Source organism: Panulirus ornatus, chromosome 17 (assembly GCF_036320965.1).
Source record: "Panulirus ornatus isolate Po-2019 chromosome 17, ASM3632096v1, whole genome shotgun sequence".
In the NCBI taxonomy this organism is placed as follows: domain Eukaryota; kingdom Metazoa; phylum Arthropoda; class Malacostraca; order Decapoda; family Palinuridae; genus Panulirus; species Panulirus ornatus.
This window is the reverse complement of record NC_092240.1, coordinates 19,516,451-19,529,352: the sequence shown is the minus strand read 5'-3', so window position 1 is coordinate 19,529,352 and position 12,902 is coordinate 19,516,451. Positions and strand designations below refer to the sequence as shown.

General features: G+C 43.0%; 1 protein-coding gene across 6 annotated transcripts in view; it reads left to right on the top strand.

Moving 5' to 3' along the window:
- The window catches only part of LOC139754601 (lisH domain-containing protein ARMC9-like), a 164,696-nt gene that overhangs the window by 27,183 nt on the left and 124,611 nt on the right, over positions 1-12,902 (top strand). For 2 of the 6 annotated variants that reach the window (XM_071672028.1, XM_071672026.1), the window contains exons 1-4: positions 750-939; positions 2,160-2,312; positions 9,931-10,064; positions 10,447-10,650. In XM_071672028.1, the coding sequence (XP_071528129.1) occupies positions 10,008-10,064; positions 10,447-10,650 (261 nt within the window). In that variant the 5' untranslated portion in view covers positions 750-939; positions 2,160-2,312; positions 9,931-10,007. Of the gene's footprint in view, positions 1-749; positions 940-2,159; positions 2,313-9,930; positions 10,065-10,446; positions 10,651-12,902 lie in introns of those variants that run through there. The other 4 variants (XM_071672027.1, XM_071672024.1, XM_071672029.1 and 1 more) reach the window with 3 other exon arrangements.

The following is a 12,902-nucleotide window of genomic DNA, read 5'->3' as shown; positions in this document are numbered from 1 at the left end:
GCTGTTGCCAACACCTCCACCTACACCCGTTACCACCACAAACACCACCACAACTGCTGCTGCCAACACCTCCACCTACACCCGTTAACACCACAAACACCACCACAACTGCTGCTGCCAACACCTCCACCTACACCCGTTAACACCACAAATACCACCACAACTGCTGCTGCCAACACCTCCACCTACACCCGTTAACACAACAAATACCACCACAACTGCTGTCAACACTCCACCTGGACCGCTACTACCACAACCACCACCACCACAACTGATGCTGCCAACACCTTCACCTACACCCGTTACCAACACCACCACAACTGCTGCCATCATAATACAACTGCCAGCTCCAATGTTACCACCAAAACCATCACTTCCGCTACCACCACAATTGCCACTGCTACATGCCTCCACCACCACCTCTACTACAACAACTAACACTACTACCACCACCATTACCACCACCACTACTACTCCAATAACTACCACTACCACAACAACCACCTCCTCCACCACTTCAACCACCACTGCCACCAGCACCACCATTACTACCAGTAATCCCCAACAACAACCACATCAACAGAGCAATGACAAATGTATCTTGTGTGGTCACGCGACCATACTCTCCATATTATGCTTCCCATGTTGTACACTCAGGTATGGTCCTTGTTGGTGGTCGATGTGTGTTGGAAACTGTATGTTGTCAGGTGTGTGTGTGTGTGTGTGTGTGTGTGTTTTACACTAGTGTTGCCCCCACTGTTAACCTTGTATGTCTTGACTCCTATGAATGCAAACACATCCTACCCTGTTTCAGGCACTCATTTTATCGACCAGCTCCCAGAGGAGGATGAACAGCTGGGTGAACCGTGGATAGCCTACCACGACCAGAATTTGAACCTATGTGGGTTGATCCCAGGCGGCCAGTGTGTGTGAGGAACGGTCAGTACCGCTAACCGCTGCACCACAAATATGTAGTGTATATGAGAGAGAGAGAGAGAGAGAGAGAGAGAGAGAGAGAGAGAGAGAGAGAGAGAGAGAGAGAGAGAGAGAGAGAGAGAGAGAGAGCTAAGCTCGGTGCAGTTGCGTTACAGTAATATTATTAACTCCGTCTCTGCTCCCAACGAGTCGCCCTTTCCTGTACAGTGTAGTTCTTGGTAAGCCTCCCTGCCTCTCTCCCTCCCTCTCCCAGCACCTCCCTAGCACTCTACCCTGCACGTCAGTTAAAGGGAAGCAGATGTAATACAAACATGAACAAAAGGTTTTCGTCAATCTAGTTTTAGAATATTGGAATACACTGCCACCAGTTGTTTCGCCAAGGCAAGGACTATCAATATATATATATATATATATATATATATATATATATATATATATATATATATATATATATATATATATATATATTCCTATAAGTCAACGGGGAAAATGAAACACGATAAGTTCCCAAGTGCACTTGGGAACTTATCTTGTTTCATTTTCCCCGTGGACTCATAGGAACTTGATCACGCGAAAAATTGTGAACCTTTCCAATATATATATATATATATATATACATATATATATATATATATATATATATATATATATATATATATATATATATATATATATATATATATATATATATATATCCCTGGGGATAGAGGAGAAAGAATACTTCCGTCGTATTCCCTGCGTGTCGTAGAAGGCGACTAAAAGGGAAGGGAGCGGGGGGCTGGAAATCCTTCCCTCTCGTTTTTTTTTTTTTTTTTAATATTTTCCAAAAGAAGGAACAGAGAAGGGGGCCAGGTAAGGATATTCCCGCAAAGGCCCAGTTCTCTGTTCTTAACGCTACCTCGCTAACGCGGGAAATGGCGAATAGTATGAAAGAAAAGAATGATCATATATATATATATATATATATATATATATCTATATATATATATATATATATATATATATATATATATATATATATATATATATATATATATATATATATATAATCACAGGAAGCCAAATATTTTGATTATATTGATTATGAGTTAATAAGCTTGATGAAGAATAATAATGTAGTCATCAAGCAATTCAACTAATTTCCTCAGTGATTAGCGATTAAAACACTTTTATCCGACGTCTGACATTAGACCAAAATATGTTTTCCATTCACTCTCCTGCAGGATGTCCACGTCAGTATCCAAACTCTCTCCAGACAATATGGTGCTCCTTCATAGCTATCATCCTGCCGGCTGTTATGCTGAAGGAAGTTGGGAGTGGAAAGGAACCTTCTCCTGTACCATCTTCCCTCCATTTGTAGAGATAAGGAGTATAAGGTATTATCACTGTCCTCCAGTGTAACTCATCACAGAACCACCAGGACCTCTGTCCCCTGGCTACTCATGTACTCCTCCTCTCTCCCACAGCACTATCCCTCTCCCCACAACCCTAGACACTTCAGGTACAGGTTACCTCGTTTCGCCTCCCTGCCTAACATGTACACTATGGCTGTCTTCGAAACTCTCATTAATTCTCCCTTACTATAACACTTGGAGCCTCAATCCTTTCTCTCAGATAGTGACACTAACATGGTCAACACAGTTCGAGGTCGACTGGTGATCACTCTCATGTGACCTTCTTCTGGTCCTCTTTTGTTAGTGATGTTGAGTCTTGTGTCGTGGCTCAAACATTTCTAAAGATTTTGACGGGTGGCACAAATCTTTGCCTGTTACAAATCTTTGCCTGCTACACGTTTGACTTGCAGCTTCCCATAGCTTCTGTGTGGAGACCAGCCTTACAAGGGCTAACCGTAATGAAGCATTTCTTCTTACAACGAAGTTGTGGAATTCCCCTCTCTTTCATTCTTTCCTCTTCTACCTTTAAGAGTTAAACATACAAACACATGACTTCAAATTATTCTTCCTGCATTCTGTACTCTTCTGGTATCTTGCCTTGCATCCGATATGACCATGATCAGGTATACACTGCATTGCCATGTAGGCTGCTCTGACGAAAGGTCAGTACACAATCAGCACGAGTCTGTTCTGTAGGAAGGAGATGGAGCCAACGCTTAGTGTGTAGTGGTGGTAGAGCTAACAGATACTCTGTCACATGGAAGATATAGAGTCAGCACTATTGTAGCCTCCTACATTAATATATTATATATGACCTGACCGTTAAGGGTCAGGTTAAAGACCAGGACATCATGCTAAGGGGTCGAACCGTCGTCTTCAAGGGTCGCACTGCCGAACTTGAGAGATGAAGGTGCTATACTTAGGGGTCACACTGCCGTCCTGCTCCAGAGGTTAAGACGCAGCACTAGGGTCGTAACGTGCAGGTTAAGGTGGTATGCTCTACATAGCCAGCACTGCGTCTCTTTGGTCAGTATTTAGATAGGCTACAGAAATTGAGTAAACGTTACAAAAGTCAAGACTGAGAACATACCGCAGGTTACACTTTTAACTTAGGTTGCTGGCGACACTGATTGACGTTTTTCTCGGAAAGTAGCACTAGTTTTCCAACTTCCGTAATGGAAGGTTAAGAAAAGTTTTCATTTCGCGGAGATTTATTCCAAATAATTCCATTAGTCTGGTCAGCTGCGTTCGTATGACACACGTCAGGATTGGACTCACGAAAACTAACATTCCTAGTGACAGTGACTCAAAGTCTCTGGCCCTGGTAGGTTAAGCCGCGCCCGTGGCAGGATAAGGAGACCCCAAGGCTTTCCGCATCCACTATATCCCTCACTGTATCGTAACTCTCGGGAAATACTCGCCAGGTTTCAACGCTTCCTCTTTTTTCTTTTTTTTCTGATACTTCAGATCAAGAGTTCATATACTCTTTCTTGTTTCATAACTGGTACGAGTTACACTTTTGTACCCCAAAACTAAGAATACGAAAAACTGAGAATATATCTAGATTCACTGTCAGGGTATTTGTCTTTGAGATTAATACTGATTGTCTTTTTCACTCAATTATGTATTTCGAACACCGGGAACACATAGATGACGACTCTACTCCACTGTAGAACAAGTGTATATCTTTTGCACTTCATATCATGTCGCTAAAGCTATAAAGACACTTGGTACATGGTCGCTTGTTCATATACGGCCTGATTTAGCTCATTCATCGCAACAACACTAGAAGGTACGAGTCGCTGCATCCCACCTCGTCCCTCCAACCCAACTTAGAATGACGTCATATTTCAGTATCTGTGTTTCACTTTCATACCTCTTTTAAGGCATTAGTTTCGATCCTTATTGGTCAGAAGTTTATCGTTTTAGGGGGAAGAATTTTTCGTATCTGTACTACGAGAAGCTTTATTTAACAGGGGCACCTGCTGTTACATAGTCAAGAATTCTATCCATAACCAGTAAAAGACCTCTTAATATTTGCGGTAGTATGTAAATTTCAGATACATTCCTCACTTCCTCCAGACGCCCCTGCCCGCTATAAACCACGGCAGAACTATGTTAATTGTAGCTTCTAGCCTCGCAACCGTTTCTAATGTGTATCGCGAACGTAATAAATTAACTAGAACTAAATCCTTTAAGCACGACTGTACGATCCTGAGAATCAAATCAGAGGCCAAGCCATTATACCTTAGGCCTAATGGTACTAGTATGTACAAGGATACTAACAGTTTGCTTAGAATTAAGAAACGTGACAAGTTTATATAATGATAAGCAGTACAAGAAGTTATCCTGAAGCAAACTAGAATGTTGATTATTTACATGTAAATTTGAACGTTTTGGTCAGAACTAGAGGAAGACTCCGGCCTCCGTGGTGTAGTGCTTAGCATTATGACCATGAGTCAGCAGGGCCCACATGGGTTCGAATCCTGGGAGCGGCAGTCGGCCCACAGCCATCCCTAGATGTCCATCCTCCTTTTGGGATTGGTCGGTAAATGGGTATGGCTTAGGCTTAGGCGTATGTTAGTGTATATCTGTACACATTGTAATGATACTTATATACAAGATTAAGGTATGAGACAACACGAGTTAAAAGACTCCCCGTTACACACAAATATTAATCACAGAACATTGCTAGTACCTTGGAACGGAAGACGAACTTATTCAACAGTTCGGGTATAGGCCGAATTGGACTTGCTACACTTAAAGGTGGTCACACGGCCACTTTCCGTATGCCGGCTCATTTTTGGGACCTAAACCGAAACACAGCTGTGCGCGTCGTCTTTTGCTATGTGCCGAAGACTACACATGTGTATAGTCAAAGTCAAGAAGGAAAGCATTAGCTTTATTCGAAGTGAAAGCAGTAATATTCATCAAATGATTGTATTACCATGGTGTACCTCAATATTACTGACATGCAAGAAGTACATACTTTTACCTCGAAATTTCAAATAGACTGCATATTACCAGGTAGTTTGAATGTTACGGATTATATTTACGGTCTGATCGCACAAAGCCACGGGAGATGCTTCGCTCTCCGAATTTCTCGTAGGTAGCGTTCACTTGCGCTTTTTTCCCCCATTCACTTCATTAAGCATAAAATACCAAATATAGCGACTGGCTCCTCCATACACAGTTGGGGAGACATTATGTTTGTTTTGTTTTGACGAGATGGCAACGACAGTTAGGCGCTACTGCTCGTGTGACAGTTCGCCGCCTTTCGGTGTCGCCAGAAGCAAGTTGTCAGAAAAAGTGTGTGCTAAAGCTTTAAGGGGGCAGGCCCATCCCTCCCACACCATCCGCATGTTATACAAGATTTGTTACACAGTGCATCATAATGGCATTGTCTGAAAATGTCTGTGTACAAAACATCTTTGATCCAGTTCTATTGTTAGCATAATTATGATGATAATACTAATGATGATGATTATTTAGATCGTTTATAGAAGAATTCCATAATGATTCTATACGCTTTTTGATTGCAATACATATTAGACACTTTAATAACATTTCCCTATGCCATTAATGTGACAGTGAAGAACTTGCTAATTATATATATATATATATATATATATATATATATATATATATATATATATATATATATATATATATTTCTGATAACCACATTGTTCTGGGAATTATCATATTACAAATTGAAGTCCTGATTGCCCCGGCCTTTCGTGTTATACCTACTTCAGCCCGCCACTACGTTTACAACTTTGCAAAACCAGAAAAAAAAGTAGCATAGACGATCTGTTTTGTTGCATTACAATTGACATTTGTTTTTTGTAATCTAAACGTTCCTCTTGCCCAAACTGGAGCTGGTGGCCCCGAGGCGCGTCACCTTGCGTGGGTGCCGGGCGTCATGCGCGTCATGACAGACGGCCTTGATGTTGGTGTTTACACCGTCGCATCGCCTACCAGACGCACTGGTGACCTTCAGCCGTGCCCCCTACCTCCTACCATAATACTTATGGTTCTTGAACTTTGGCAGTTGTCTGGCTTCAGAGCAGCAGCAGCCAGCAGCAGCTGCTGTGAGAATAACCTCGCGTGACAAATTCTTAGCGGGAGCTTGAAGAAACCTTTGTCTGGCTGACGACACTTGGCAGGTGATTTCTGGTCGTACCTCACCTGACGTAACTGCCGTCTGTCACGGGTGAGGGCTGCTTCACTCGTGACAAATACCACAGCCACTGACAAGAAGTCTGAGACCATCATCTTCCTTACATGAGGTAACCGTCATGCATGCGAACAAACCGGCTCAAGTGTTATACAATATCAATCTTCACAACAGGACACAGTCGACAAACAAGTTCTTCCTTCCACCAAGACACAGAAGTATTATTGATATTTTACTGCCTTAAGGAACACCAACATGGGCCCAAACGATGAGATGCAAAAATTATACCAATGTCTCACAGAAGGGTCGGGGACGGGGTAAGGTGGCGTGTGTCCACCACTGGAAACGACACAAATATTGACACAGCTCCTACCTCAGCAGTCTTAGTATGTCCTCCACACACACACACACACACACACACACACACATATAAGTAAAGAAGAACGGACAACACAATACCCCGACGCTCACATCAGTATCTTCTGTGTTGAACATGTGTTGTGTTGTGTGGATCATCACTTCTTGAAAATATGATATTGTTCCTCGCTATATATCTAGTGGTAGTGCGAAGTGCTTGAGACCTGATGGAGCAGATCAATGGATGGCGCGAGGTCTCGCCCTCCCGCCTGGGTACCAGATGCATTTGTCTGCAAAATTCACTTTCTGACTGACTTTGCCTCTACTTATCTCCTGCCGAGACGTAAATTTTGATTCTTCAACACTGGTAGCATTGGAACGCGTTTTCATTAATTACTTGCTACATGTTGTTTGTTTGGGGAAGAGCAGTGTGGTTTCAGAAGTGGTAGAGGATGTGTGGATCAGGTGTTTGCTTTGAAGAATGTATGTGAGAAATACTTAGAAAAGCAAATGGATTTGTATGTAGCATTTATGGATCTGGAGAAGGCATATGATAGAGTTGATAAAGATGCTCTGTGGAAGGTATTAAGAATATATGGTGTGGGAGGAAAGTTGTTAGAAGCAGTGAAAAGTTTTTATCGAGGATGTAAGGCATGTGTACGTGTAGGAAGAGAGGAAAGTGATTGGTTCTCAGTGAATGTAGGTTTGCGGCAGGGGTGTGTGATGTCTCCATGGTTGTTTAATTTGTTTATGGATGGGGTTGTTAGGGAGGTAAATGCAAGAGTTTTGGAAAGAGGGGCAAGTATGAAGTCTGTTGGGGATGAGAGAGCTTGGGAAGTGAGTCAGTTGTTGTTCGCTGATGACACAGCGCTGGTGGCTGATTCATGTGTGAAACTGCAGAAGCTGGTGACTGAGTTTGGTAAAGTGTGTGGAAGAAGAAAGTTAAGAGTAAATGTGAATAAGAGCAAGGTTATTAGGTACAGTAGGGTTGAGGGTCAAGTCAAATGGGAGGTGAGTGTGAATGGAGAAAAACTGGAGGAAGTTAAGTGTTTTAGATATCTGGGAGTGGATCTGGCAGCGGATGGAACCATGGAAGCGGAAGTGGATCATAGGGTGGGGGAGGGGGCGAAAATTCTGGGGGCCTTGAAGAATGTGTGGAAGTCGAGAACATTATCTCGGAAAGCAAAAATGGGTATGTTTGAAGGAATAGTGGTTCCAACAATGTTGTATGGTTGCGAGGCGTGGGCTATGGATAGAGTTGTGCGCAGGAGGATGGATGTGCTGGAAATGAGATGTTTGAGGACAATGTGTGGTGTGAGGTGGTTTGATCGAGTGAGTAACGTAAGGGTAAGAGAGGTGTGTGGAAATAAAAAGAGCGTGGTTGAGAGAGCAGAAGAGGGTGTTTTGAAGTGGTTTGGGCACATGGAGAGGATGAGTGAGGAAAGATTGACCAAGAGGATATATGTGTCGGAGGTGGAGGGAACAAGGAGAAGAGGGAGACCAAATTGGAGGTGGAAAGATGGAGTGAAAAAGATTTTGTGTGATCGGGGCCTGAACATGCAGGAGGGTGAAAGGAGGGCAAGGAATAGAGTGAATTGGAGCGATGTGGTATACCGGTGCTGACGTGCTGTCAGTGGATTGAATCAAGGCATGTGAAGCGTCTGGGGTAAACCATGGAAAGCTGTGTAGGTATGTATATTTGCGTGTGTGGACGTATGTATATACATGTGTATGGGGGGGGGGGGGGTTGGGCCATTTCTTTCGTCTGTTTCCTTGCGCTACCTCGCAAACGCGGGAGACAGCGACAAAGTATAAAAAAAAAAAAAAAAAAAAATGTTGTTTGTTACTCAGATGGCCAGCCAGACCTGTCGGCTCCAGTGCCCGGCCTGAGATGATGTGAGAGTCGGTCTTCAGTATCGACGTGTATCTTATTGTATAGTTTTGTACGTGTACTTGTTGCATGCCTGTATGCTTGTTCGTGTGTTACCTGATTTACACTGGTACACTTGCTTTGTTATGATCTTACTTTCTTGAAAAAATACACAAATGGGAGTGGTGTTTGCGTGCTCGTAGTGTTCAAACCCCTATATTGATTGTGTTCATTGTTCACAGTAATTTTGTCGTTCGGACCCCAGAGCTAACTTCATTTAGCTTAGTTCTACCTGAGATCCTTACCCTCTTCAGCACGACGATACATTTGACCTGATCCTTTACGGGTAAGGAGGAAAGCCATTCTTATCACACCCAAGGATCATATTGTCCTGCTAGAGTCATACTGTCTGCTCAGGGGATGTGATTCAGTTACCGTTTTTGTAAATGTGTCAAGTTCTCGTTAAATATTCTTACGCTGTAGCCTCTTCTATACATCAGGAAAAATGAGAACTTTTCGTTTTGAGCAAATCCGCAAGAGATCTATCTTACAAGGTATTTGAAGTACATTGCCTCCCTAGGGAAGATTATCATTATCTTTCTTATAGCTAACGGAGAACCTTTATCGAGTCTGACAGGAAGGATCCCATCATTCGTTCATGGGTATGTCGTTGTCATCGTTAATTTTGACATTCAAGCACTGCAGGTTACAATGATGGCACTAGCGTGTGAGCTGTGATACCACTCGGATGGCTGACGTTATGTTATGACTCACAGAAACTTATGGTCAGCCGATCGCGTGATGATGGTATTGTACCAATCAACTGATCCTGATTTGTTGCAGAGAAAACTGACCACGTGATATGGGAGTCTGCTGAAGGCACATTTACGTATTTCTTGATATAGTTCTGAATCGGCAGTTTTTCATGAAATCGAGAACGAGGGAAAATAGTCAATATTAGTGAATTTTGGCATAGCGTGTGGCAGGACTATTGTGAATAGCTGGAATTCACGCGCGAGTTACGTATTGTTATTGATGTAATGTATCAGCGGCGAGGTCTCGTCCAGCTAACGTGACACGAAGCACATTTTTATCGCCCATATTTACCTATGACCCAAATGTTGTCCGGTGTGGTGAGGTATGAGTCGGTCAACACTCATGAAATGTTAACGAGAGGACTGTGTGCTTTGCAGGTTGTGAGGCGTGAGCGAGGCTGCAGGAGAGGCTGGTGCACAAGACAGGCTTGGCGCTCACCTCATGACGGAACGCCATGATGGAAAGGGGCGGCCACAAGGATGCCGCCCATATCCACGCTCTCATGATAGAGGTAACCCATCTCTCTCTCTCTCTCTCTCTCTCTCTCTCTCTCGTTGGTAGGTGGCAGGCAACCACCGCCCATGTATCGGGAAGGCCAGTGACGACGGCACGTTGTGTTAGCACTACAGCAGCTGTCAAGTTTCCTTCCCTGGCCCAGAGATTGCTGTTCTAAGTTTTTTCTCACGTGAATACGCGTGGGTCGCTTGCATTCTTCATTCTACAAACACACACGTTCTCCATCTCACACATAATACTCGACAACATGTAACACAGTTTATTCTTAAATCTTGCCGCGGTGAGCACTACGCACTAACCTTGTGGTAGTTACCTGTAGGTTAGACGTGTTCTATCCACATGACTGAACCTGCCTAACTAACGATCTCCACCGTCAGTACCTGGAGTGGTCAGGCATGGAGGGCGTGGCCGAGCAGCTGACGGCGGCGTGCCACGCCCGGGGCCTCCCGGTGGCCAGGGACCTGGACAGTAGGAGCAGCAGTCGGGCTAGCCGACCGGGCACAGCCGACGACCACGCCACCGACCTCCCCGACCAGGTCCTGGCTTACTTCGACAGCGGACAAGGAGCAAAGTTCTTCCAGGTGAGGAGTAACCGTGTGGGTTTGGAGCCCAGCAGTATCCAGTTCACCGTTGGTTGGCTGGGGTAAGATATGTGGTTCATCATTGAGTTGCAGCTGGTGGCTGGGTTAGCCAGTCTCCGTCTTGAAGGTTGGAAGGTTAGGTATATTAGATGCTGGATGATAAGAGTTCCTGGATGATAAGTGTTGCTGAATGATATGAATTGCTGGATTGTATGAGTAAATGGATGATATGAGTTGCTGGATGAGATGTTTAGTTCATCAGTGTGTTGCTGTGTTAAAAGTTCAGTTCATCTGTTGGTTACTAATTTAGATATTCTGTTCAGCATTCAGTGTTAGGCTTAATATTTAATATTTTGTTAGTAATGACTAGGTTAGGTTAGATGTTTGGCTCACTGTTGAGCACTAGGGCCAGGGATGAGGGGTAGGGAGGAGCCCCTGTCGCCCATAGAAAAATGACATCAAAATTTACTGTAGTGTCTTAAGGAGTGGCCCTGCATGAAATATGTCATGTGGCTTATTCCAAGGCTCATCGCTGGCTTGGTATCGTAAGGTGTGAGTAACGTGTATAATGTTTACACAAGCATTTGATATATCAGTGTTATCAAATGTAGAAGGTTTGTTTGACAACCGCCTGATCTGGCAACATGACCTGACTGGCAGCGTTGCTATGTGAGCTCCTGAGTGTAGTGGACGAGCAGAATGTTTCTCCATGATTCATCTTCATTAGATGTGTCAGCGAAATATTTCGGGAAGTAGATGTGTACTAAAAAGACGTAAACAATGAAGACAGAACACAGATAATGTCATATAAGGAGTGCCACAGAGTTAGTGGTGATGTTTATGATCTTGTTCATAGTTGATTTTACGTCAGAAGTTTCCATATGTTTTCCTCATCTTTCAAGGTATTGTGTTAATTTGTCTCGGATATATGAAGCCCGTTCTTCTCAAGATTGAGGATGATTGATCTGCTGCAGTAATTGGCTTTTATAATCAAAGCTGCGATTAAAGCATTTGCTTCTCGAAAAGCGCCCGGTTTAGGCATATAATTTTTTTCCTGTACTGTGTTAGGGGCGTACCCGGGGAGGGGAGGGATCTCTCTCTCTCTCTCTCTCTCTCTCTCTCTCCCCCCCCTCCCCCGCCCCACTCCAGAGATATACAGTATACAATGAATTTAGAGTTATACAGTACACATTTGATTTAATTGTAATGATGATTTGTATATTTTTTACAATTATTCTATACATCTTAGATCCTCGTTAGGTAAAAGATTTTGAGACGTGAAACTTTTTTTCTCATATCAATACAGACCAGTATCAACCAAGAAAATTTAATGGAAGGCACAACAGATTTTTTTATCAGAGACCTGACCATCGACTTTTTATGGCAGGGGCTCCTATAGGCATTACGCTTAATGGCGCCCACGATTTTAAATCCTGCCGTGTTGCGTGTTAGGTTAGATAATTGGCTCATGACAGAGTTGTTGGGTTAGATATGTGGATCAGTACTAAGAAGCTAGGACCAATTATTTGGCCCGTCATGGAGTTGTTAGGTTAAATATTCGGTTAATGAACCAGTTACTTTTTCCACCAAGATATTGAGTTTGATAGTAATGTATGGCTAAGTTGTGTGCTGCATTCATTACTGAGAGATCATGTGTAAAACTGCAGTCATTACTGCAAGACCCAGTGTAATAAGACGAGCTGTGTGTCAGGTGTTGTGAGGCCTTGAAACGTGAGTTCCTTGATACGATACGACGACGTAACCTGAATGACACTTCGGTAAAGAACCAAAATTGATTCTCAGAAAACTCATATACAAAGGATTAGAGTACTTATGGTAAAGTTCTTATATATATATATATATATATATATATATATATATATATATATATATATATATATATATATATATATATATATATATATATATATACAAATGCAGAAAATGTTGTATAGTTGATGAAAAGTTGTTTTATTGAAGCAAACGCGTGTACCGTTCTGAGCACGACGGTACGATTGAGCCACAACGGTACGATCCTTGAGCACGATGGTACGATCGTCGAGCACAACGGTACAATCTTTGATCACGACGGTACAATCTTTGAACTCGACGGTACAATCTTTGAGCACAACGATATGATCTTTGATCACGACGATACAATGTTTGAGCACGAATGTACAATGAGCACAACGGTACAGTCTATGAACACGACGGTTCAATGTTTGAGCACAATGGTACAGTTCGTGAGCACG